Source organism: Bos indicus x Bos taurus, chromosome 18 (assembly GCF_003369695.1).
Source record: "Bos indicus x Bos taurus breed Angus x Brahman F1 hybrid chromosome 18, Bos_hybrid_MaternalHap_v2.0, whole genome shotgun sequence".
In the NCBI taxonomy this organism is placed as follows: Eukaryota; Metazoa; Chordata; class Mammalia; order Artiodactyla; family Bovidae; genus Bos; species Bos indicus x Bos taurus.
This window is the reverse complement of record NC_040093.1, coordinates 14,934,120-14,958,656: the sequence shown is the minus strand read 5'-3', so window position 1 is coordinate 14,958,656 and position 24,537 is coordinate 14,934,120. Positions and strand designations below refer to the sequence as shown.

Here is a 24,537-nt window from a genome sequence, read left to right as displayed (position 1 = left end):
TGGCCAAAAGAAAAAACAAGTGTGGATCCTGCTTCCCCCTCGACCATTTCTCCAAATATCAGAAGGGGAGAAAAGAAACGCTCAGCCAGAGGCTGCCTTCTGTCATTCAGATGAACGAAGACTAAATTAGGGTGCTGGTCTTATGAGAAGCAGCATTTTAATGGATTGGTGAGTTGGGTGGGGTCCTATTTATGACACAACAGGGCAAGCCCCTGCCGTCTGATAGGACAGTGTGCTGGGCACACAGCCTCCTCCTGTTCCCAGGCCCGCCTCTCAAAAGCAGGAGGCACAGAAGCACATTACTGGGCTCAGGAGTAGAGGGGCCACTTGCCAACTGCCTTAAAAAGGAAAAGCAGAGATGCCAGGATGAAGGAGTGGAACCCAAAGGCAGGTGCCATCATGAGCAATCAGTGAAGGAGGCCCAGATCTGTGAAAAAGTAAAGCCCAGAAGGATGAAGCCTGGGAGATCAACAGTTCCCTTCAGGGAACTCACAACAGTGGAGCCAGGCTCTAAGTTAGTTTCTAGGCCTGACTGGGAACCTGAGCCACCCCAGATACCTATCACCCAGCCAGCGTCTGAGCCAGAAAAGACACCCACAGCTCAGCCAGCATCTAAGGCTCAGCAGGCACCCGATCTACCACAGAACCTCACTGCACAGCAAAGACCCCTTGCCCAACAGGAAACTGAAGCCCAGCAGGAACCTCCAGCACAGCAAAAATCCACTCTGCACCAGGAATTTCATGTCCCACAGGAGTCTGCCCCGCAGCTGTCACCTCCCATCCAAAGGGTGCCCTTTAGCAAACAGGAAGCTGCCTCACAGCACAGACCTGAGCCAGGAAAAGAATCTAGAACTCAACAGGACCCAGAACTGAGAGAGGGATCCAGAGCCCAGCGGCAACCTGAACCCCAAAATGAACCACCTGCCCAGACTGAACCGATGTCCCAAGAGAGACAGCAACAGTCAGAACTTGCAGCTCAGGGAGTCAAATCCGGAGAGGAATCTTTGGCTGAGTGGCGATTTCTATCAAAACGAAATGAACCATCTGAACAGCCATCGACCTCAGAATCGAAGACATTTCTTGAGTGGGTCACAGATTCAGGCACAAAACCAGATGTGGGGTTCACATTAGACATCGATTCACCAGCCACCCTGGGTAGGATGGCGGACCCTGGAAAGAAGCTGGCCTTCAAAGAGCAACCTGGTTATGAAATGATGTCAGGATTCGGTGGGATGCTAACACCCAGGAAGAAAATCAGCAGCCAGAATCCCAGACAATACCGGTACACAGGTGAGTTGAGCTTGGAGGAAGGGAGAGGGGGAGGGGCTCCCATGGATGGTCACTCATTCAGTCAAGAACTAAGACCTGCCAGAACGTCAGGTGAGCTCAGGTCACCGTCCAGCAGTCCAGACACAGAGCCAGAGCCCCCTTTGATGGAGGAGGGAGCTGAGGCCTGGAGAAGAGAGGGAGCCTGTAGGGGACTGAGCAGTAGGGGTGGCCGGCGGTGTCAGGATCCGCAGCCAGCCTCCGATTCCTTGCCCTGTTCCAGGCTACCTCCCCGCGGGGACAGGGGGGAATCAAACAGAAACTAAGGCTGTGGGCGAGGGTGGGTGCTCATCCCCCGGGCCCAGAACTCTGAGCACCGCTGGGGCAAGCACCTCGCTGACCAGGGACCCTTACGCTAGGTGGGTTGCCACGCAGACAAGGCTGGACATCGGGCAGGGAAGGCCCTTCAACTCTCCGGGGTGTCTAGTAGGTTGGAAGACACTCGTCCCCGGGGAGTCCCAGTCCTGCCAGGCCCATGGCCTCGTAGGGTGTGATCTCAGGAAGCGGAAGGCTCAGGAGAGGCGCTGGGGCTCCGCCAAATCCCAGGCCGTCTGGGCTGCGCGCAGGGAGGGAGACTTGGGGGGCGGTGTGGGCAGGTCGTGGGCATGAGACTCCGCTGGAGACAGCACCCCTGCCCCTTTTCCTCCTCCGAAGCCAACGATGGTGTGTGCCCCCGGGGAGCAGGCTCGGCCCTGAACTCCTCTGGGCTCAGAAGCCCTGCTCTGCATGAGAACGGCCGCAAGTTCTCTCCAGGGAACATGGGTGACACAGCCAGAGATGGAGAAAACAATGCAGCCCCAATCCTGGAGCTGAAGGCGCTGCGAAGCCGTTAGTCCGAAGGCTGGTAAATAGGGGTCTCAGCCCAGGGGCCTGTACCTCCTGGAAGCGCTGGGTCGTCTCAGGACTCAGGAGGAGAGGGTCATGGTGTCTCTCAGTGCCAGGGCTCGTCGTGTGTTTCGGAAGGGTGTGGAGGAGAGACAGGATGGTATTTCTGGTGTTTCTCTGGGCCTCCCGAATCCAGTCACAAGGGATGCCCTTATCACAGCTCTGCCACAACCAAAGCCTCTCCACCCACGCCCCCGCCTCCCCGTGCCAGAGTGTGTGCGCATGCGCGAGCCTCGAGTCGCCTCTGTTTCCCGCCTTTTCCCAGGACAGCGCGGTACCCCCGGCCTCCTCTCCACCCTGCGGGCTGGTGCGCGGCTTGGAGCTAGTGCGCAGGCGCCGAGCACCTTTTTTATATATATATATATATATATACACACACACACACACAGACACACACACACACACACACACACATCCCTACCCCCACCCCCCGCCGCCCCCGGCCTTCCATTCTAGCGGGGAGGAACAGGACACGGAGAAGAAGAACCCCAATAGGAGCAATAGGACAACTAGAAGACAGAGGGCGGGGGGAGGGGGGCGGAAAGGCGGGGCTTCCTCCTCCAACGGCTCCCAGGCAGAGTCACGCCTCCTGCGCTGCAGCCCCGCCTCGGCCTTGAATTGCCTGAGGACCTGGCCGGCTCCCTACCCTCAGGAGGAGGCGAAGTTGCATCCTGCTTACTTCTAAGCGGACAGGCACAGTACGTTCTAGACGACCCCTACGTGGGCAGGTGAGTGGGAAGACGAGGATGACAGCCAACACGTGACTAAATCGGGGCTTCCTTGCTGGGGTGACCATTAGGGACTCCCCGCTAGTTCTGCCGGAATACGCTTTTAGCCGCCTCCAGGGCTGCATTTTTGTTGGTCGCGGGCCCTTTAAAGCACGCGAAGGGGCGGGGCCAGACTTTAGGCCTTAGTGGAGAGGGGCGGGACCCGAGTGTCGAGGCCGGCCCACCTCGCTCAGGGGGCGGGACCCAGAGAGGAGCAAGTCCAGGATTGGGTGATGTGGGGGCTCGGCGGTGGTGCGTGTGAGGATCGGCCCTCGGGGCGGAGACTGGCGGGTGGAATTGGCTCAGGCGGGTGTGTAATTTGCCGCGGGAACGGGACCGCGGAAAATTGATGGAATCGGCCTGGGAAACGAGGCCCCGGGTGGCCTTTGAGGCTCCGGCCTCGAAGAGGGTTCAAGAGGGGTCCAAAAGTCAAAGGCGCCGGCGGTGGCGAAAAGCCAGAGCCAAAGGTGAGTGGGCGGGGGCCGGCAGCAGCACGGAAGGAACCTTAGACATCCTGCGGGGAAACTGGTGACCGAGTGGACTGACCTACTGCCACGAGAAGTGGGGGACGCTCGTGGACTGGCTCATTGCCGCCCTGCGGTGCGGGGGTGTGGAGATAATCCACTATGAGAAGCGGGTGACGTGAGAGGGAAGTATCATCTCCAGCAGAGAGGCTCTCGGATGCCCCAGTACCGTGTTAGGGGAAAGAGTCCAGAATGTTAGTGTCCCGAACTAGCGTTCCCGCTCTGACTTCGTTCTCGCTCTGACTTCGTTCTTGCTCTGTGGCTGTGGCAGCTCTTGCCTTGTGATTCCAACGTGGGAAATGGTTCAAGCCCCGATTTTCAAGTCTCTGAGACTCTTAAGACGGTTATAGGGGAGAGATTTAGAAGTTGTTGCCCAAAGAGGAAGTTTTGGAGTGTAAGGTAGGAGGAAGTGGTGCCCCACAATGGGGCATACTTGGAGGAGGGGGTGCAGTACCGCTCCCAACAGCCCTGCCCCACCATCCTTCATTCAGTCTGCTCATTCATTTGCTGTCAGTCCACCATCCTCAGGCTGGCTGCCCTAGTATCTAGGTTCTTGACTCCTACTCCAAGGACTAAGAGGCCCTGGGTTGGCTTGGGACAGCTTGACCTTCACTTGGGAGAAAGGAGAGCTGCCACCTGGGTTCCCTAGGTTGTCACGTTATTCACAAGTCCTGGCAGGCTGGAGAAACACTGACAGACGAGACATCCTGCCAGCCTCAGGCCCACGTGAAGTCCTTGCTGGATTAGGAGTGTCGACCCACCTGAAGACCTATGGGAATTTCCTCTGCAGGAAAGAAGCTGACAGCCCTGACTTAGTCCAGAGACCCCAAACTCATCACCCTCCCTGCCATAGACGTCATCGGTAGCCAAGGGTAGAAGTGCAGCTGGCTCCAGACGCACACAGGAAGGCTCAGAGCTCAAACTGGGATCCGAGGGCATTCCTTGTCACACTGCAGGACACAGCTTCACAGACAGGACCAAGTGCCCAGAGGCAAGACAATGATCAGGAAATGGGCCTTGGAGACCTGGTGCCTCAGGCTGTGAGGGGGTGGTACACTGGACAGAGGCTCCCTCCCTCCCTGCCTCAACTTTCCGAGCTATAAAATGGGCATAAAAACAGGAGTCACCCCAGCTAGACAGTGAGTTCGCTAAGAGCGGGCTACTGTTTACCCCTGGGGTAAACAGTCAGCCCTGTTTACCCCACAATTGCAGAACCTGGTGTGCCAGACACATGGGCACTCAAATGTTCACTTAATAAGTGAAGGCATGCATTAACTGTAACATGGGATAATTATCATGCTGCCCTTAGGGAGTCATGAGGAGTTAGAATCCTCTTGCATAGGGCCTCCTGCACAGGGCTGAGCCAGACCTCCCCACAAACCCACAGGCCCACCTACTCACAAAGGCTCATTCCCCCAGGCCCCTAGATTTCCCTATCATTTCCTGAGGCCCTGCCCTGGTGCTGGCCTCCACTGAGTGAATCAGACCCCCAAGGGCATCCAGGTGGGCTGGAGCACTCCTCCTCATCCTTTGGATCTTGCCAGTAACAGATGACACTAATGTCATGATCACCCCACTTTTCAGGTGACAAATGAGGGAGTGAGGGACCTGGTCTTCCTCACCTGGCCAGTAAAGGCGAGGAGAGAGCCACCCCCAGGCTCCTAAGGACAGTGAGTGTGTACACTCAAAACTGTGCCTCAACCTTGATTCTGGACCCAAAAGGTTCCAGGTGCACATTTTTGTTCAGCAAAGACATTCAACAAACCCTTCCTTGAGCCAGGCCTGGGGCCTCAGTGCAGAGGATAAGACACCATCTGAGCCAGGGATACAGACATTAATAAATAACCCTACAAATCAGATATAATTATCTGATTATCCAATTATCTCAGTTTCCCCATCCGCCAAACTGATGAAGAGGTAACATATAAGAGGGAGGTGCTCCCCAAGCACGTGACATTGGACTCAAAGATGAGCAAGTATGGACTGCTGGGCAGGAGCGACACAGAGAGTGGCAAGGACAGCACAGGCAGAATCCTGAGGCCCAAGAAAGTGGCAGCTCACAGCACGGAGGGAGCTCAGCGAGGAAAGGGCTAAGCACCCAGAGGGCCCAGGTGGTACATGGTTTGGGATGCCATGTCCAGGATTTGGGGCTTTATTCTGAGAGCAAGAGTGGGGTGTTCAAAGGTTGGGAGTGTGTGACCAGATTTAAATTTTAGAAAAACCTTCTGGCCCCTATGTGGGAAAGGCATGGAGGGGGCAAAAGCAGAGATACAGAAAGAGTTGTTATAGTCATCTAGAGAAGTGGGCAGTGGAGGTGGGAGAAAGGCCACGTTCCAGGGATTTCTAGGCAGGACCGGGGCAACAGGACTTCCTGATGGGTTAGACGAGACTGGGAGGTGCCCATGATGATGCCCTGGGTTCCAACTGGAGCAAATGGGATGAGAGGGGTACCATACACACACACACCCCCAAGATACACATCCATACACATACACACAACATGCCCGCACAATCTCACAGGCCAAGAACAACAGAGACACAGAGCCTTCAGGGGCTGAGCGATACAGATATGAAACCATCTGGTGTCATTTCAGACACTGAAGAGCTCCAGTACCACAATCTTTTAGGTCTTAGCATAGAAAAGAATTCAGCCAGAGGCAAAGTAATAGATAAGAAGTGATGTACTGGAATAGAATGCTTGTGAGGTTTACAAGGTGAGAAATGCTGCACCCTGAGAACTTACTGGGCTACCTTTTTATAAGCAAAGAAAAAGTGGGGAGGGGGAGACTTCTTTGTCATTCTTGAGTCAACGTCATGCTTCTGTCATCAGCTCCCCTCCAGGTTGGGCAGGGGAGTTTTCTTGTCCCTTCGGGTCAAGTTGGGTCCACTAATTACTGTTTTGTACGTGTGCAGACAGCGTGTCCTAGGAATCATTAACTTACTGAGCTCGCTGGACAGGCTGTGAGTCTCATGCCACCGTCGCTTTACTATCTGGGGGCATGTCTCATGCTTCTGTTGCATGGTTTTGCCTTTAAGCAAGCCTGGTTTTATGGTTAAGCAAATCTGCTTTCTTGAGTAATTAACTTATAGGGATCGCTCATATTTTTCTATTTACAATCCCCTAGTTAACTATTTAATCATTAGTTCTACTTTGTCCCTTTATTCTGTCCCTATCAGATAGGCTGTGACACACGCATACAAACACACCTGCAGACACACTGAGAAACAGAAACACAGACACTGAGAAAACATGTGGAGTGAATGCACTCACCCACACACACACAGACCAACGCTAAGCACAGCAGGAACCTGCACATGCATGTACATCCAGGTGAACCTCGAAGACATACTCATAGCTGCCCGCCCAGAAAGCACAGAGCTGAGACATGACAGAAGCAGCAACGCAGATACAGAGACACAGCGGAGGAGCCGCGCCGTCTCTGCTGGCTCCGTGGCCCTGGGCAGTATGCCACCTCTGTCTCTCAGTTCTCTCATCTGCCACAAGGGGTCTTGATGGTCCCTGCCTCGTGGGCTATGGAGAGGCTGAAACCATTTACCTGAGTTACCTTACATAAAACCCAGGAAGAGAGCAGTGTCCAGCACACAGCTGTCGTCGAGCAGGCTGTGCTCTGCCATGCAGACACACTCAAGGATCAAGCCGTAATCACGGCCCCCTGGCCTGCATTTGGCCCCAGGCCTCTCCCCTGCAGAAGGCCTTGCCCCTCCCAGGCCCCCGACCTGGCCCTTCCTCCATCTTCCCCCTACTTACTTCCCCACTGCCCTTCTCTGGCCTGCTCAGTCCCCAGGGACCAAAATCCAGGCCGGGTCCACTTGTCCTGTGACTCTAGGGCAAAGGGCTAGTGCCCAGGCAACAGGACCCTTACCCCTCCCTCTGGCCCAGTCCTCACCCAAGGCCCTGGGGGCCTGCCTGCCCCTGCCCCAGTGCCCTCTGCATCAGATTCTTGGCATGACTCTGGCAACCTCAGCTCAGCATCCTTCCCTCCCTGCTTCGCCCACGCCAGTCCCTAGGGAGCCTCCTGGAACAGGGCAAAGGGCAGAAAAGCAGCCCCTGGGATCAGCGTCTTCCTCACTGCTGTGTGCAAGTTGCTTCTTCTGTCCAGGGCTCCTGTGCCCTCATCTTCAATCAGGAGCCCTGCCCCAGAGACAGGAAGTAAATGACAGCTGTTTTAGGGAACAGGAAAGCACAGCCGTGCAATAAGTACCCTGCTAGCTCTGTGCAAGGGCTAGGGCTACAGCAGTGAACTAAACAAAGCCCCTGCCCAAAGGGAGACTCTACTCTAGTGTCAGACACAGAAAGCAAACGCACAAGCAGTAAACTGGACAGCATGTTAGGTGGAGAAGGACCCAACCTCAGTGAGGCCAAGTGAGAACCACACAGCAAACCACGAGAAGAAATGCTGCCATGGGGACCCATACAAAGATCATTTCCAGCCCCCTGGGCAGGATGGCCAAGTGCACTTTCCAAGACGAAGAAATCAACCTGGCCAGTGGCTTAGGCCAGCCACAAAGCTGAGAGCTGTCTCCAGAGGCCTCTGTCTGTCCATCTGTTTGTTTGCCCTGGGGAGGGGTGGTCCTCTCCCAGACTCCCACCCAATCCTGCCGGCCTCCACTCTGACTCTTCCCTTTCCTTCCTTCTTCAAATCTTTGCTGAGCCCCTGCTAGGTGCCACCCCATGCCCCCAGGGGATGTCATTCCAGGCAGAGGGCCAGAGGCGGACTCACCTACAGCCAAGCAAAGAACACCCTCATTTGCACAGGCCCCTTCCCAAGCCCTATACCTAATTCAGCACTTGGGATTGTCTCTCCTTTTTCCTAAAGAACCCCATCTCCACTTGGAAAAGCTTCGAAGCTCCATGAAGCCTGGTTCTGCCCCTGGGGGAGACAAACAAAAAACATGTAAACAGATAAATGGAAAAGTGCCAAGGTGGAAAATCCTAGGAAGAAGAACTTAAATATGATGACAGAAAGCAGTGGGAGGGGGTGCATCTTAGATGGGGAGGCACCCTTAGGGACCACCTCCTGGAGGAGGGGGGAAGCTTAGGGCGAGGGTGAGCTGGCCAGGCCAGGAGCACGTGGAATAACAGGTGAAGGGTCCCTGAGCTTCCATTGCTCCGTCTGTGAGATGCAAGTGACAGTCACCGCAGGACGATGGCCTGGAAGGCCGAGTGGCAGGTTGCAGGGTGCCCACTATGGGAACACCACAGAGTAGGACCTGTGGCGTGGGCCCCTGGCTGGGCTTGGCACTGCCCTTGATCAGCTTTTATCCTTCTGCGAGGGACAAGCAAGGCTGGTTCTCCTCTCTCTTCCCCACCAGCTGGGGCCAGCTGTGCCATGGCCAGCCTGCGGTGGGGCAGGAGTTGCCATCAACCCCGGTGTTTTTCCACTCCCTGAATCCCCCCAGGGAAGGAGGAGGGCAGCCAGGCTGAGTCGGAGGGAACACTTTGTTCAGGACCAGGGTGAGCCTCCTGGGCCTAAGGGAGGAGGGGAGAGGAGACCTGGATGCCTCCGTTTCTAATTGTTGAGGGCACTAGGAGTCCGGACTCCTGGAACTGAATGAGGAGGGCCTTGGGGACCCAAACTCCAGGGTTCAAAGCACAGGAGGCTGGCACAGGGACTGGGAGCAGTGAGTTGAGCCCCAGGCTCTGTTTACCGCGCTGGATTCTCACCGTCCTATCAGGGTAGGAGGTGGAGCCGGTGACCACACCCTGGGCAGGCTGGGCCCCTCCCCAGGATTGTCACCCCCGGCTGCAACTGGCAGCAGCCACAGTCAGCAGTCAGTCAGCAGCCCTGGGGATCTCTGAAGAGGCCTGGGAGGGGTGAGTTCACAGCCAGCTGACAGACAGGAATGGCCGCTGCCAAATCCCCGGGCCCGGAAGGGAAAAGAGACACCTTTTTCTGGAGGATCAGGGAACCATCGACTTGGGAGGCAGGCAAGGTGCTGGGTGGGCTTCAGGAGGGAAACGTCTCTGAAGCAGAGGGCAGCGTCCCCACCAAGGGGGGACAAGAACAGTTTGTCCAGGACCTGGGTGACAGGACAGCGGTCTGGAAGGGAAGATTAACCGGGGACCCTGAAGTGTAGGGAGTCAGGCCAAGTCCAGGGCAAGTTTTTGTGGGGCCAGGGCTAGAGGCCCAGTCTCCAGGGCCCTGGGACGGAGACCAGCAAAAGTAACAGCTCTGGACCCAGAGATCTGGATCTGATTTCTGCTCTGCCACTTTTCAATGCAACTGTCTTAACACCTCTGAGCCTGTGTTTCCTCTCCTGTAAAATGGGAATGCTCCGAATAACAGCTGAGACAGGAACCGGGCAGTCTGGACCTCAGAGGGTTAGTCAGAGAACCTAAAGGAGCAAATTGAGAAAGCTCTTAGCACTGGGTTTGGCGAAGTGAGTTCAAGGTTAACAACAGGGATGAATACCACTGCAGGCAGGCAGCAAGGCCGACCGGTGCAAAGCCAAGCTAAGTGGACAGGCCTGAAGGCCAGGGACCCAGCTGGGGGAGGAGTGGGACCAAGGTTGAGAAGAGAGAGGGGACTGGAGGGGATTCCACAGCCAGACTGGAGCAACCTGGAGGGGGCAGGAGTGACCCCTCAGTTGCAGGGAAGGCTAGAATTATGAACTCCTGGGTTCAGGAAAAGAATTGGACTTGGGACCAGGATCCTGGGACACCACCAGGTGGATGGGAATTGGTAGATTGAGGGCAGAAGCCTCCCAAATACTGCAGAGGGCAAGGGCCTGTAGGTGACACTTGGGGCCTGAGAAGGAGGTAAGATGGGGGCCGAAACTCCTGGTCTTGGGAGAGGGGACCAACTAGGGGGCCAGGCTGCTCAGAACCTGGAAGGAGTCCCAGGCTTCGGGAGAGAGAATGGAGACAGATGCCTGAACGTGGGCCCCAAGAAAGGAGAAAGAGGGTTACGTAGACTCCTGGGCTGTAGGACAGATGCTGGAGCTAAGGAGTGTCAGCATCCCAAGGAAGAGGGAATAGGGACCTGCAGCCTGAAGAAGAGGGTGCGGGGGCCTGGACTCCTGGGTCTTGGGAAGGTGGGGGCTGAGGGATCAAACTCAGCTCCTGAGGAGGGAGAAAGGGTCTGGGTACTGGACTCATGGGTCCCAAGGAAGCAAGGAACTGGAGGCCTGGACTCTATCCTCCCGTCTGAAGGAGTAGACTATGGTCTGCTGTGAGTCAGGGGGAGGAGAGGGTACAGCCTGGACTCTGGGACCCCGGGGCCCAGTGGAGCCAGGGGTGACCCAGCCCTACCTTAACATGCCTCCCGACCTGCCCGCAGCCTCACGGCTCTTGCAGAGGATGGACCTGCGCACCATGACACAGTCGCTGGTGACCCTGGCAGAGGACAACATGGCCTTCTTCTCCAGCCAGGGCCCCGGGGAGACGGCCCGGCGGCTGACGGGCGTCTTTGCGGGCATTCGGGAGCAGGCCCTGGGGCTGGAGCCGGCCCTGGGCCGCCTGCTGAGCGTGGCGCACCTCTTTGACCTGGACACAGAGACGCCGGCCAATGGGTACCGCAGCCTGGTGCACACGGCCCGCTGCTGCCTGGCACACCTGCTGCACAAATCGCGCTACGTGGCCTCCAACCGCCGCAGCATCTTCTTTCGCACCAGCCACAACCTGGCCGAACTCGAGGCCTACCTGGCCGCCCTCACCCAGCTCCGCGCTCTGGCTTACTACGCCCAGCGCCTGCTGACCACCAACCAGCCCGGGAGGCTCTTCTTTGAGGGTGATGAGAGGGTAATTGCCGACTTCCTACGAGAGTACGTCACGCTGCACAAAGGCTGCTTCTACGGCCGCTGCCTGGGTTTCCAGGTGAGCCCCCTGCCCCCTGCCTGTCCCCTGGGCCCATGGCAAAGGCACACGGTGGGCCCAACCAGGCTCAGTCACATATGCGTGCTCAGTCACTCAGTCGTGTCCGATTCTTTTGTGACCGCATGGGCTGTAGCCTGCCAGGCTCCTCTGTCCATAGGATTTCCCCAGGCAAGAATACTGGAGTGGGTTGCTACTCCCTTCTCCAGGGGATCTTCCAGATTCAGGGATTGAACCCGTGTCGCCTGCATTGGCAGGAGGATTCTTTACCACTAGGCCACCAGGGAAGCCCTAGTAGCATACAGAGAAAGCACGGTGGTGTGGTGTGGTGCTTGACTGAGCAAACAGCAGATGCAGGAAGGGGAAGCTGGTCGGGGCTCATACTGCACAGAGCGAGGGTCTCATACTTGTGGTCCCTTGGCCAACTCCACCATGGAGGAAGGAATCTTCAACTGGGCATAGCTTCCTACATCAGGATCCCCACTGCTCCCCATCACCCTGCACTCAGGAGCTTCATTTACTCTCTTATGTGACCTGTCTGGCCCCTGAATTCATTCGACAGCCCCTAGGACGGTAGCCAGTGTGGTTTGTAAGAGCATCAAGGCCTGTTTGTAAGAGCACGCCTCACTTAGTCATCCCCACCAGAGGCTTGGCAGGTAGGGAGGACAGGTGCCGGCCCCATTTTACAGGGGTTCAAAGGGGCCCCCAGCTGCTCAGCTGGACCCAGATCAGCTGGGACATATAGACTCCCCTAAGGTGCAGTAGAATCCAGATTTTCAGGCTGCAGAGAGAACCAGCAAGCACATCCACGTTGGTGACCACAAGGAAGACCTGGTCGTGGCGCCTCTCCTCCCTGAACCAGGGCCCTCTGAACCCCAGCTGCAGGCCTTTTCCTATCCTGTGCCCCCACCCCAAAATCACGATCACAGGAACACAGCTCATCTCAGCGCTGGAAGGGAGGCAGCCCTGAGGCCTTCAGACTCACAGGAAGACTGGTCTGGGGATTTGGAGAATTAGGAAGTCTGTAGGGCACCGAGCTCAGAGCTGAGGCACAGTCTGTCCCCGTCCAGGGTCCGTGCTGGGCCCACCCGTCCCCAGCCACATCTGGGAACCCCAGCAGGAGTATCTGGAGCCATGTGAGCCTGCACCCCTTCAGACCCTTTCTGGGTATTCCCCGGGTAGTGGAGCGTGGAAACTGTCTCGGCCTCCATCCCATCTCTGCTTCCATGAGGGGCAGCCTGTCCTCACCAGCCCAGCCCAGGTGTTCCTGGGAACTTGCCCTCATCTAAACTGAACCCACAAATATTGATCAGCCCAGCTGGGCCAGCCAGCTCTCCCTGGGTCCCAGCCATGCCCCCAAAGCTCGGGAGTAAGAGCCTGGGGACACCCAAGCTGCATTCCAGTCCTGAAGGTCAGGCACCACTGTGCTCTCTGGCCCACTGGGCCCCCGGCCAGGGGCAGGGCCACGCCTGACGGTTACTCTCTGCGGGCCCAGCTGGGCCACATTGCAGGACAGCCTCCCCGTATAAAATGTCAGCCCCTGGGGGCAGACGTCCCTGATCTCCAGGTCTCGCTCAGCCTCTGCTCCAGCCCAGTGCCTGGCACGCCGGAGGACCCGGGCCAGGACTTGCTGAATGAACAGAAGAACCCTGCTGGCCCCTTGCCCAGCCTCCTGTGGCTTGGATTTTTTCCCCCTGATCTGGTTCTCTATTGTCTTCTCAGTTGCCTGGCTCCTCTCTGAGATGCTGGGTCTCTGTCTCCCTGTTTGACTCTCTCTGCCTCAGGATCTCTGAGCTCTCCTGTTTCTCTCTCCCCACTGCCCCTTAACTGGTCCCCACGGCCTATATCCCCTCATCTTGGTCCTCGCTGAGTTTCAGGGACCCCTGCACCATCCTTCTCCCAGCTTACAACCCTCTGCGGCTCCATCATGTCTAGAACAAACCCAAGTCCTCAGGCTCCACATAAGCCCCTCGCTGCCCCTTGGCTCTCACCCCACGCCCACCCCCGTCTCCTGGCCTCTCTGTTCCCCCCACACTCACCATCCACGCCAAGCAAGGATGCCCCTCAAGGCCTCTGCTTGTGTCCTATTCTCCTCGGGGTACAGTCATCCCTCGCTTCATTCCGATCCCTCCTTGGGTCCCTCGGGGAGACCCATAAACAGAGTCAGACCCTTCGTCCACATTCTGTCCCTCCACCGACCGTCCTTTCAGACACTGGTCATTTCTTGAAATTGTATGGCATGTCTTCATTTGAGTACTGTCTGTCTTCTCAACATCAGCTCCATGAGGTGCCTAGCGCAGTGCCTAGCACACAGTTGAGCTCGCTAGACATTTGCTGAGTGACCGCCTCTACCCGCCTTTTCTCTGCCCCCCACTCCCCTGCCCGCCCCTGCTCCCTGACTTGGAGGCCTCTCCCCACAGTTCACACCTGCCATCCGGCCGTTCCTGCAGACCATCTCCATCGGACTGGTGTCCTTCGGGGAGCACTACAAACGAAACGAGACTGGCATCAGTAAGTCCCCGCAGGGCCCTGCCCACAGCCACCCCCACCCTTCCTGTCCCTCCCCCACACCAGGGCCCCAGCAAGGCCACCAGGGGCTCCTTACACCCCTCCCGACCTCCAGGTGTGACCGCCAGCTCCCTCTTCACTGGCGGCCGCTTTGCCATCGACCCCGAGCTGCGTGGGGCCGAGTTTGAGCGGATCATTCAGAACCTAGACGTGCACTTCTGGAAAGCTTTCTGGAATATCACCGAGATCCAGGTGCTATCGGTGAGCCTGGGGTCCAGCGATGGGGACGTGACGGGGCCCAGGGCGGGCACAGGAGGGAAGAGACGGGCGGGGAGGTTGGAGGGGAGACGTGAGGGGGACCCCTGCCAGCAGTTCCTCCTCTTACCTCCGGCCCAGTCTCTAGCAAACATGGCCTCAACCACCGTGAGGGTGAGCCGCCTGCTCAGCCTGCCACCCGTCGCCTTTGAAATGCCTCTGACCTCGGACCCCGAGCTCACAGTCACCATCTCGCCCCCGCTGGCCCACACAGGCCCTGGGCCTGTCCTCGTCAGGCTCATCTCCTATGACCTGCGGGAAGGACAGGTAGGGCCCTGGCTCTGCCAGAACAGACGCAGAGCTGAGGAGCACGGTGGGAGCGCCTTCCCCACCTCCCGCCTCACAGCTCACACCTGCCCCCTCTCCGTCTGGGAGGAGTGAGGCCCAGGCAGGCCGCCCCCGCCCCGTGACCCACCACCCCTTCCTTCCTCTCCCCCAGGACAGCAAGGAGCTCAGCAGCTTCGTGAGGTCCGAGGGCCCCAGGAGCCTGGAGCTGCGGCTGCGCCCCCAGCAGGCACCCCGCTCCAGGGCCCTGGTGGTGCACATCCACGGCGGCGGCTTCGTGGCCCAGACCTCCAAGTCGCACGAGCCTTACCTCAAGAGCTGGGCCCAGGAGCTGGGCGCCCCCATCCTCTCCATCGACTACTCCCTGGCCCCAGAGGCCCCCTTCCCCCGGGCGCTCGAAGAGTGCTTCTATGCCTACTGCTGGGCCGTCAAGCACTGCGCCCTGCTCGGTGAGCCCCCTCCCAGCCTGCCTCAGCCCCCAGCACAGCAGGGGCAAAGAGCCACAAGGCACTGGAGCCTCAGTCTTGACACCCTGCCTGCCCGTCCACCTCCCACCACCCACCTCTGCCACCTGCTCACCCCACTGTGTCCCCTGCCCCCTCCTGCAGCTCTGCCTCTGTTGCCCCGGGCTCCCACCTTCCACTCACCCACTTCCTCTTCCTGCTTCCCCCGACTCTAGCCCTGACACTCTGTCCCCAACTCTGGCCCTTTCTTCTCTCCTCCTGTTTCTTTACCCACGGCTGCCCCTTGCTGGCGGCTACCCAGCTGGGCTCCAGCCCAACAGCTCCTCCGCCCTCCTGCTCCCCACACAGCCCGGGAGGCACAGACCAGGGTGAGGCCATGCCGCAGGGCTCAGGGCACAGGATAGCCAGCCCGAACCCTAGCTGCCACCTTCTGGCCTTGCCACCCCTCCCTCCTGACATGGGCGCTGGGTCTCCCCTTTCTCAGCACCCTTCCTCCTTGCTCCTGACCCCCAGCCCCGCAAGCTTCCCCACAGCATCCTGATTTCCAGACCTCTCCACATCCTCAGCCTGCCTGATCCTCTGCCCACTATCCCCCAAATAGGTCCAGATCCCTGCCTTAGTTTCCCAGTCTCTAAAATGGCAGTGGGCCAGAACCCCAAGCCCGACCTCCGAGAGCCCAGAGCTCCAGCTCCTCCCTGCCAGGCTTGACCAAGCCCCCTCCACGCCAGGCTCAACAGGTGAGCGGATATGCCTCGCTGGAGACAGCGCCGGCGGGAACCTCTGCTTCACCGTGTCCCTTCGGGCAGCGGCCTACGGGGTGCGGGTGCCAGATGGCATCATGGCAGCCTACCCGGCCACCATGCTGCAGTCCACCGCCTCTCCTTCCCGCCTGCTGAGCCTCATGGACCCCCTGCTGCCTCTCAGCGTGCTCTCCAAGTGCGTCAGCGCCTATGCCGGTTAGTCCCATCTGCATACAACTGGGGCCCTGGCTCCTTCAGGGACAGAGACTAGAGCCCTGTCTCATTGGGTACAAAGGGGAGGAATCTGAGACTCCCTGTTCCTGCTGAGGCCATCAGATAGTCTAGGTCCCTGAGGGCAGAGGTGCCTGAGGTTGTGTGTGTTGAGACTGGACCCAGAAAGAGAGGAGACCAACTCACCCACCCAACACACGCATCCACTCACAGGTGCGGAGACTGAGGACCACCCCGACTCAGACCAGAAGGCGCTGGGTGTGATGGGGCTCGTACAGCGGGACACGGCCCTGCTCTTGCGAGACCTCCGGCTGGGCGCCTCCTCGTGGCTCAACTCCTTCTTGGAGTTGGGTGGGCAAAAGTCCCACCTGAAATCAGTGTCCAAGACAGGTGAGTGGCACCCTTCCCTCACACACCCATCCAGCCTGGCCAGGAGGGACAGCCTAGCACCAGAAGGTCCTGGGTGAGGCAAGGGGCTGGGCCCTGGGCACTCAGAGAAGCAGAGATCACCTTCCTGGCTCCTGCCATAAAGCCTTAGTCCACATTCTAGAAATTCCAGAACTTCTGATCACATGGGTCAGCTCAGGATCCCAAGAACTGTAAGATTTAGCTTTCCAAATACCCCCTCCCAGAAAGGCAACCTAGGGAATGACTCAGAAGGCCAGCTGTGTGTCCTGATTTTCAGTCCCAAGAATCCAGTCCACCGAAATTCCCTGGGCCCTCAGGTGGAAGTCCAGCTCTCCTAGATTCTTTACTGACTTTTAACAGAGGCACGCAGGGAGATCAGAAAGTGGGAGAGACATCAGTAAGTGGAGGAAATCCCCACCCCAGGTAGGTGGGAAGACCCTCAGGCTGCCAAAAATCACTTCCATCCAGGGATCCATTTTTTCCCATTTCCTAACATTTTAAGGATTTTAAAGCACACCCACCTCAAATTACTTTCTATCTCTAATAAATCAACAGTATTTTCTGGGTAATAGAAATTGCATGTTCAAAAGTAGATACCATTCCCAGGGACTTCGCTGGAAGTCCAGTGGTTAGGACTCAGCGCTTTCACAGCCGAGAACACAGGTTCAAACCCTGGTCAGGGAACTAGGATCCCACAAGCCATGGGCCAAGAAAAAAAGTAGATACAGTTCCTGTTATTCAGAAAATTATTCCAATTGAATATGCTTTATTTTAAATTCAGTTTTTAATATCAGGATATTCCAACCAACACAAATAAATACACCCAAAAACAGGTGGCACAGTAGCTAAAGATTCTGCCTGCATATGCAGGAGACTCAAGAGACTCAGTTTTGATCCCTGGGTGGGGAAAATCCCCTGCAGAAGGAAATGGCAACACATCCCAGTATTCTTGTCTGAGAAATGCCATGGACAGAGGAGCCTGATGGGCTACAGTCCATGGGGTAGCAAAAGCTGGACTCAACTAAGCTGCTGCTGCTAAGTCACTTCAGTCGTGTCCGACTCTGTGCAACCCCACAGATGGCAGCCCACCAGGCTTTCCCGTCCCTGGGATTCTCCAGGCAAGAACACTGGAGTGGGTTGCCATTTCCTTTTCCAATGCATGAAAGTGAAAAGTGAAAGTGAAGTCACTCAGTCGTGTCCGACTCTAGCGACCTCATGGACTGCAGCCTACCAGGCTCCTCCGTCCATGGGATTCTCCAGGCAAAAGTACTGGAGTGGGGTGCCATTGCCTTCTCCGACTCAACTAAGCACATACATGCAAAAGCAATGAAAAAGGATTTGAATTTTAGACACATGGACCATTTGGCACTGGGGCTTTCCTTGTAGCAGAAAGGTGACAAGAGCAGACCCTAGAGGCACACACGCCAGTCGAGCTCCCTACAGTACCAGGTACTATAACAGGCAAGTTGCAGTATCTGTGCGCCTAGCTTTGCCCCTCTGGGGGAAATACAGTAAGAATACCTGCCTCATTACGTTGCTGTAAGGACTGCCTACCTATCTGTGTCAGGCACCTGGCACACAGTAGGTGCTGTTTTGTGCCTTGTACCTAGAACACAGTAGGTGCTCTTAGAAGATGCCAGCACCCTGATTGGCCGTGTCTGTGACTCTAGTCAACAGCTTGGTTCCATTGACCCTCTGGGCTACAGGGCACCTAAGCAGTTATTCTCGTATCATCCTGCATTTTGGCTTCATGGATTTATAAAGGCAAGTGAAAGAAAAAAAAGAAAAATTGAAAAATGTAAGGTCCTGACAGTAGTGGTAAGCAGAATGGTCCTGATCAAATCAGTGGAGCTGAGGCTGCAGTGAGCACACCAGGCAGGCCTGAAGTGCACCTTTAGCATCAGCTGGGCACTGGCTTGTCTGTCATTCAAAGGGAAGGGATGGGGACTTCCCTGGTGGTCCAGTGGCTAAGACTCCATGCTCCCAGTGCAGGGGACCTGAGTTTGATCCTTGGTCAGGGAACTAAGATCCCACGTGCGTCACAGATCAGCCAAAAAACAAAAAGGGAAGGGATGAGGTGAAGAACAGGGAGGAATTTCAGGGAGCAGATCTACATAGTTAAAGCTGTGGGGGTCTCTGAAAGTCTTGATATGTCCTCAAGATTCTTTTTAGTGCCCTGTGAACACAGCCTCCTTTCAAGCCATGTGGGCCTGCTCACCATTCCACTTTGATCCATTCATACTCTCTCAAGTGACCAGGAAAAGCCTACAGCCCCATGTTGGGGGCTAAGGAGGCAGCTAAAACAAGGCACCTGGTAATAAAACATTACCAGGTGTTTGGCAGAAACCAACACAATTCTGTAAAGCAATTATCCTTCAATTAAAAATGTTTAAAATTAAAAAAATATATAGATAGATATAGATATATTATGACCTCCCAGGGATGTTTTCTGTGCTCAATTGCTCAGTCATGTCTGACTCTCTGTGGCCCCATGGACCACAGCCCTCCAGGCTTCTCTGTCCATGGAATTTTCCATGCAAGAATACTGGAGTGGGCTGCCATTTCCTACTACAGGAGATATTTCCAACCCAGTGATGGACACCACGATTCCTGCATTGACAAGCAGATTCTTTACTAGCACCACCTGGGAAGCCTCCCCAGGGGTAGCAGTATCTAATCCCGAATTTTATTAATCCCACTGAGTTCCCACCACTTCCTATGAGGTAAGGACTATTTTTATCCCCTTTGTTCAGAAGAGGAAACAGGCTCCCAGAGGTACACTGACTGGCATTTCATGTTCCCAGTCACACACACCCTCCATTAGGACAGAGCCCCACCTCCAAGACAAGGGACTCCTTCCACCGCCCCCTTGGAACTGCAGCCTGGGGCACCCTGGAGTCTGGGCCTCTACAGCCCTAGGGTACAATCCCCCACCGGCCTCTGCTCCCAAGGCGGCCTTCCCTGCCAGCCACCCACACACTCAACCCACAGAGCCAGGCTTAGCTGCAGGCCTGACCGGTCCCCTGACCTTGCACCTCTCACAGAGCCAATGCGGCGCAGTGTGTCTGAAGCAGCCCTGACCCAGCCGGAGGGCCCACTGGGAACCGACTCCCTCAAAAGCCTGAAGCTGCATGACCTGGGCCTCAGGAACAGCAGTGACACAACAGACACGCCAGAGCTGTCACTGTCCGCGGAGACACTCGGCCCCTCCGCACCCTCAACCATCAACTTCTTACTTGGATCTGAGGATGGATCTGAAATGTCTGAGGCCCCAGAGGAGCTGAACAACAAGGACCGAGTTCGAGGTGTGGGCGCCGCCTTCCCCGAGGGTTTCCACCCACGGCGCTGCAGCCAGGGTGCCATGTGGATGCCCCTCTACTCGGCCCCCATCGTCAAGAATCCCTTCATGTCACCGCTGCTGGCACCCGACAGCATGCTGCAGACTCTGCCACCTGTGCACATCGTGGTGAGCGCCAGGCCAGGAAGGTGGAGCAGGCGAGGAGTGGGGCTGGCAGGGGCCTGGAGCTCCTGGAGAAAGGAGCTCCCGGGGAGCCAAGTGGGGGGAAAGGGAGAAAGCGCGGCCGCAGGGAGAGGGGTGCCAGCAGGAGGGAAGGCCTGGCAACGGGTGGACTGAGGGGGTCAAAGTTGCCAGTTTGCTTTTGCAATCCTGCTGAGATCACTGGTCAGGCGCTGGGCTTGGAGAGTCGGGGAAGGGGCAAAGACAGAGTGGGTCTCTCGGGGGAGGGAGAAGCCAGGCAGAACCCAGTCAGACTCATTCTCCGATTCTCCCCGCCCCCATCCTCGTGTCTCCTGCCTCTGTCCTCCCCCGCCGTCTGCGCATTTCCCTGCCCCGCCCCCGCAGGCCTGCGCGCTGGATCCCATGCTGGACGACTCGGTCATGTTCGCGCGGCGGCTCCGCGGCCTGGGCCAGCCCGTGACGCTGCGCGTGGTGGAGGACCTGCCGCACGGCTTCCTGAGCCTGGCGGCTTTGTGCCGGGAGACGCGGCAGGCAGCCGCGCTGTGCGTGGAGCGCATCCGTCTCATCCTCAATCTTCCCGGGCCGCCGGTCTGAGCCGGGGCGTGCCAGGCCCCGCGGGGAGAGGGGGGTCGCGGGGGGCGACACTAAAGGCCGCTTGTACCCATCTGCGCAGGGCTCCCTGGTGAATGCGCCTCGGGAAGGGCGGGGGAAACCCCGGGCCCGGGGCTCCCCGGCCCATCCAGGACCTCTCTAGGGCTGGGTGGAAGGGGGTGGGCTGTGCCTTAAGTTGGGGGAACGGCATGGGGAGAGTCGGGCGGGGGCCCCCTCCCCAGAGCTAAGACCCTGGCCTCCGGGAGGAGGGCGCACACAGACCAGTCTCAGAGACAGCCGGACTTGCACGGGATCACTGCCTTCTATTGCTGCTGTGACCACTGCAGGGGCGGGCCTGGCCCGACCTTGCAGATCGATTTGCTTTGTTTGTTTTTTGTAAATAAAAGTATTTAATTAGTTTGGCCTCTGGCAAATAGACAGGCTTCCCTGGTGGCTCAGTGGTAAAGAATCCTACTGCCAATGCAAGAGACACAAGGGGCTCGGGTTCGATCCCTGGGTTGGGAAGATCCCCTGAAGAAGGAAATGGCAACCCACTCCAGTATTCTTGCCTGGAGAATCCCCCGGACAGAGGAGCTTGGCGGGCTGCAGTCCATAGGGTGGCAAAGGAGTCAGGACCTAGCAGTTAAACAACGGGCAAATAGAGTGGGGACGGGGGTTGCCCACCAGGGGGCAGCATCAGAAGCCCGAGAACTTGGCACTGGCGAGCTGACGGAAGGCTGGGGGCCCAACACCTGGGTCCTGAGAAAGAAGGGGTGTGCAGGCCTGCATTCTTGAGAGTGGAAGGGCAGGAGCCCCCCTGCTAACACAGACCCACCTCCTCCTCAGACCTAATCCAGGTACAGTGCCAGAAGCTGGCTTCTCAGCTACTCCTCTTTACAAACCTAGACCCCGCACCCACCGGGAAAAGAAAACAGGAAGTCCCTTGAGAACCGGAGCAAAGCTAACAGGAAATCAGAAACAAACTGATCACTCAAAAACTGGGACCCAAGCTCTGCCCAGCTGTGACAGCCACTCAAGCCCTCACCCTCTGTAAGCCCTGGGTTTGAAGCAGAGATTTCCTTCCAGGGCTAGCCTTCAAATTTCCACACTCAGGTGAGGAGAGACCCAGGCACAGACTGTCAGTCCCCACAGGTTCTATCTGTGGTAGCCAGCAAGTCTTTCACAGAGGAGGTGATCCAGGAAAGAGCAAAAGTTTACTAAGAAGAAATAGACAAGGTTGTGAGAGCCAGCGGTCAGTGGTCAAGGCTTCTGCCTGACCAGAAGTTCAGATGCAAAGTGGGGAGTGGTCTGAGGGGCCTAGACTGGTCAGCAAGAGATCCTGAAGGAGCTGGAATGCAATTTGGACTATAAATGGCAGCAGGAGCCATAGAAGGGCTTTGAGCAAGGGAGGGACAGGATCAGCTCAGGCACTGAAAGAGTCTAGTGGGAATCAGGGGTGGACTGAAAAGGGCAAGACTAGAGCCCTGGGGGCAAGAGAGGAGGCTGGGGACAGGGATGACAAGCCCTGAGCTGGGGCAGAAACAATGAAGGTGGGGAGCAGAAGTCGGGGTGGAGCAGCTCCCAGAGCCATTACTGAGCTTGGATAAAGAGGACTTATTGAGGGTGGAGCAGAGGTTACAGGTGAGCAAGGGGATGAAGAGGACACTCAGGTCTGCACAGGGGAGCAGGTGGACAGGGAGACTCTACTGGGAGGAGGCTCAGGGGTGTGTGAAGTAGGTGAGGTACTGAGGGTGGTTTTGCACACAGATCAAAAGGTCGTCTTCAACAGAGACAGACTCACGGACATACAGAATAGACTTGGGGTTGCCAATCGAGAGGAGTTTGGGGGAGGAATGGAGTGGGTGGTTGGGGTCAGCAGATGTAAGCTATTATATATGGAATGGATAAACAACAAGGTCCTCTGTACAGCAGGGGTCCCCAACCTCTGGGAGCTAATGCCTGATGATCTGAGGTGAAGCTGATGTAACAGTAAGTGAAATAAAGTGCACAAGAAATGTAATGGGCTTGACTCACCCTGAAATCATCCCCCGTCCCCCGTTCCGTGCAGAAAGTGTCTCCCATGAAACCAATCTCTGGTGCCAAAAATGTTGGGGACTGCTGTTGTATAACACAGCTATATTCAGTATGCTAAGCCAAAATGGAAAATTTATATATATATATATATATATATATATATATATATATAACCGAATCACTTTGCTGTACAGCAGAAATTATCACAACATTGTAAATCAACTATTCGTCAGTTAAAAAAGCCTTCATGAGACAATCCAAGAGGTGGGAGGAGTCAGAAGAGGGAGGTTCCCTCCTCTGGAAATCCTTTCCTGTCCCACTAAACTCAAAAACGACTCTTGGACTCCCCAGCCTCTGCAAACCCCTGCACGTCAATATATGGGTCTGTCCTCCCATCTGACCTGGGCTCCTTAAGGGCACGGCCCAGGCCTGACTCATCTTGATCATCACCATTGCCCAGCAGGAGGCTGGGTGGATGAGTGTGTGAATGAGCGAGTGCGAGTGAGTCGCCATATGAGGAAATCAGTGAGTGAGGTACTTAATGAGGGCAGGAAGGACTGAACGCACGGGTGAGTTTAGTAGCTGGAGAAGGGAAGGGATGGAGGAATTTCTGAGATTGTGCATCCAGCTCCCCTCTGCGCCTCCAGCCTCAACAAAATCTCACCGTTTCCGTCAGAGCTGTGTCCAGAATCCCAATACTGGGTGTGCTGTGAAGGGCTTACCAGGCCAGACTCGCAGAACCTGTCCGCTCAAGAGCCGCTCCAGCGTCTACGAAGCAGACCTCCCCCCACACACACACCAACCGGCAAACACCTAGCATTTTGGCTGCCTGGCTGGACCTGCGGAGACCGCTCTATCGCGGTCCTCCTTGGGCTGTGGACCCCGCCTACTAGGGAATGCTCCTTGCCCTGCGTGGCCCAAGGAGTTAGGAGACGGAGTGTCGGAGTGTCTATTGGCTGGAAGCTGGTGACTGACGTCACGGGTAGCTTATCACAGCTCGATTTCGGAGGCGTGCTCCGGTGTCAGACACGCCTCTAAAAAAGACAGACTTGGGAGCTCGCTGAGCGCGTGGGCGACTGCAGAAGGATCTTGAGTGAGGTTTCCGGCTGCAGGTAGAGCTGGACCGTTCGACCGCCTGATCCTGTCTTGAGAGAGGATGAGAGTCCGAACTCCTTGGTCCTGAGGAGGACAAACTGAGGGGCCTAGACTTCTGAGTCTGAGGGAGGAAGAGGCTGAGCGTCCAGATTCCTGATCTTGAGGAAGAGGGGAGCTGGGACCCTGAAGAATCGTGCTCCAGATTCGGGGACTCCTGAATCCCAAAGGTCCCTGGCCTGCCCAAGGATCACAGATTTGGGGGTCAGGGGTTTTTGTGGCTACGTATTGTATTGGAGCCAGAGTTCTGAGTTCCTGAGGTGGGGCTTAGACTAAAGATGAATAGGAAAAAGGCTTAGGGGAAGCTTTGACCTTGATACTGCCCTTTACTTCATCCCTGAAAGGGAAGCCAGGGGCAGGTGCTGTGTGCAGAAAGAATCCAGAACAGGAGAAGACTTGAGACTCATGTGGAAACCAAGAGAAAAACACAGATACCAACTGAGAGAGTAAAATACTGAAAACAATAACCGCAATAGAGCTCACTTGTACGGAATTTACTGTGGCCTAGGTTCTGTGCTAAGCATTTTACATAATTATCTCATGTCTTCCTCTTAACAGCTCTAAGTGATCAGATTATTATTATTCCCACTTGACAGGTGAAAAATTGAGGCCCAGTGAGAGAGAATCAAGATCCAGATGTAAAGAGACACAAAACACAGATGGAGACAGGTAATGACAGACAGGCCCAGAGAAAGAGGGAAAAGTACACAGTGAAGAAAGAAGAGGGACTGAGAGTGGGACTCCCAGGGGGTGGGGGTGGGGGTTTGGGGCCTGGGACTCCTGGGGTCTGGAGGAGGAAGGGTGAGGGAAATGACTCCCAGGTATTTCCTCCTCAACTCCCAGATACCAGGCCTCTCACTATGGGTGTTAGGCCTGATTGGGGTCGAAAATACTGATTAGGACGGAATGGGTGTGTCGCGTGTCATTATCCTATTAGGATATGACAGAAATGATTCCTGGGATGTCCCTGGTCTGGGAGAATCCTCCCCCCTTCC

General features: G+C 56.5%; 1 protein-coding gene and 1 long non-coding RNA gene across 9 annotated transcripts in view; one reads left to right on the top strand and one right to left on the bottom strand.

Annotated features, from left to right (window-relative positions):
• The window catches only part of LOC113876455, a 30,038-nt gene extending 6,732 nt beyond the window's left edge, over positions 1 to 23,306 (bottom strand). For 2 of the 3 annotated variants that reach the window (XR_003506490.1, XR_003506491.1), the window contains exons 1-2: positions 14,230 to 14,318; positions 13,764 to 13,821 (exon numbers count right to left, since the gene is read on the bottom strand). This is a non-coding gene — a long non-coding RNA (uncharacterized LOC113876455). Of the gene's footprint in view, positions 1 to 13,763; positions 13,822 to 14,229; positions 14,319 to 23,112 lie in introns of those variants that run through there. The other variant, XR_003506492.1, reaches the window with a different exon arrangement.
• On the top strand, positions 322 to 20,792 carry LIPE (lipase E, hormone sensitive type). Of its 6 annotated transcripts, none has more exons than XM_027515706.1 (10): positions 322 to 1,290; positions 10,804 to 11,339; positions 13,757 to 13,847; positions 13,960 to 14,105; positions 14,241 to 14,426; positions 14,599 to 14,893; positions 15,637 to 15,864; positions 16,093 to 16,269; positions 19,332 to 19,753; positions 20,150 to 20,792. In XM_027515706.1, exons 1-10 carry the CDS (start codon positions 453 to 455, stop codon positions 20,357 to 20,359), a joined length of 3,129 nt encoding a protein of 1,042 aa, XP_027371507.1. In that variant the 5' UTR covers positions 322 to 452; the 3' UTR covers positions 20,360 to 20,792. The 6 variants fall into 6 exon arrangements, with proteins under 6 accessions (XP_027371507.1, XP_027371503.1, XP_027371501.1 ...); XM_027515702.1 differs by lacking the exon at positions 322 to 1,290 and adding an exon at positions 2,821 to 2,939; XM_027515700.1 differs by lacking the exon at positions 322 to 1,290 and adding an exon at positions 3,251 to 3,445.
• Positions 23,307 to 24,537: the final 1,231 nt, after the last annotated feature.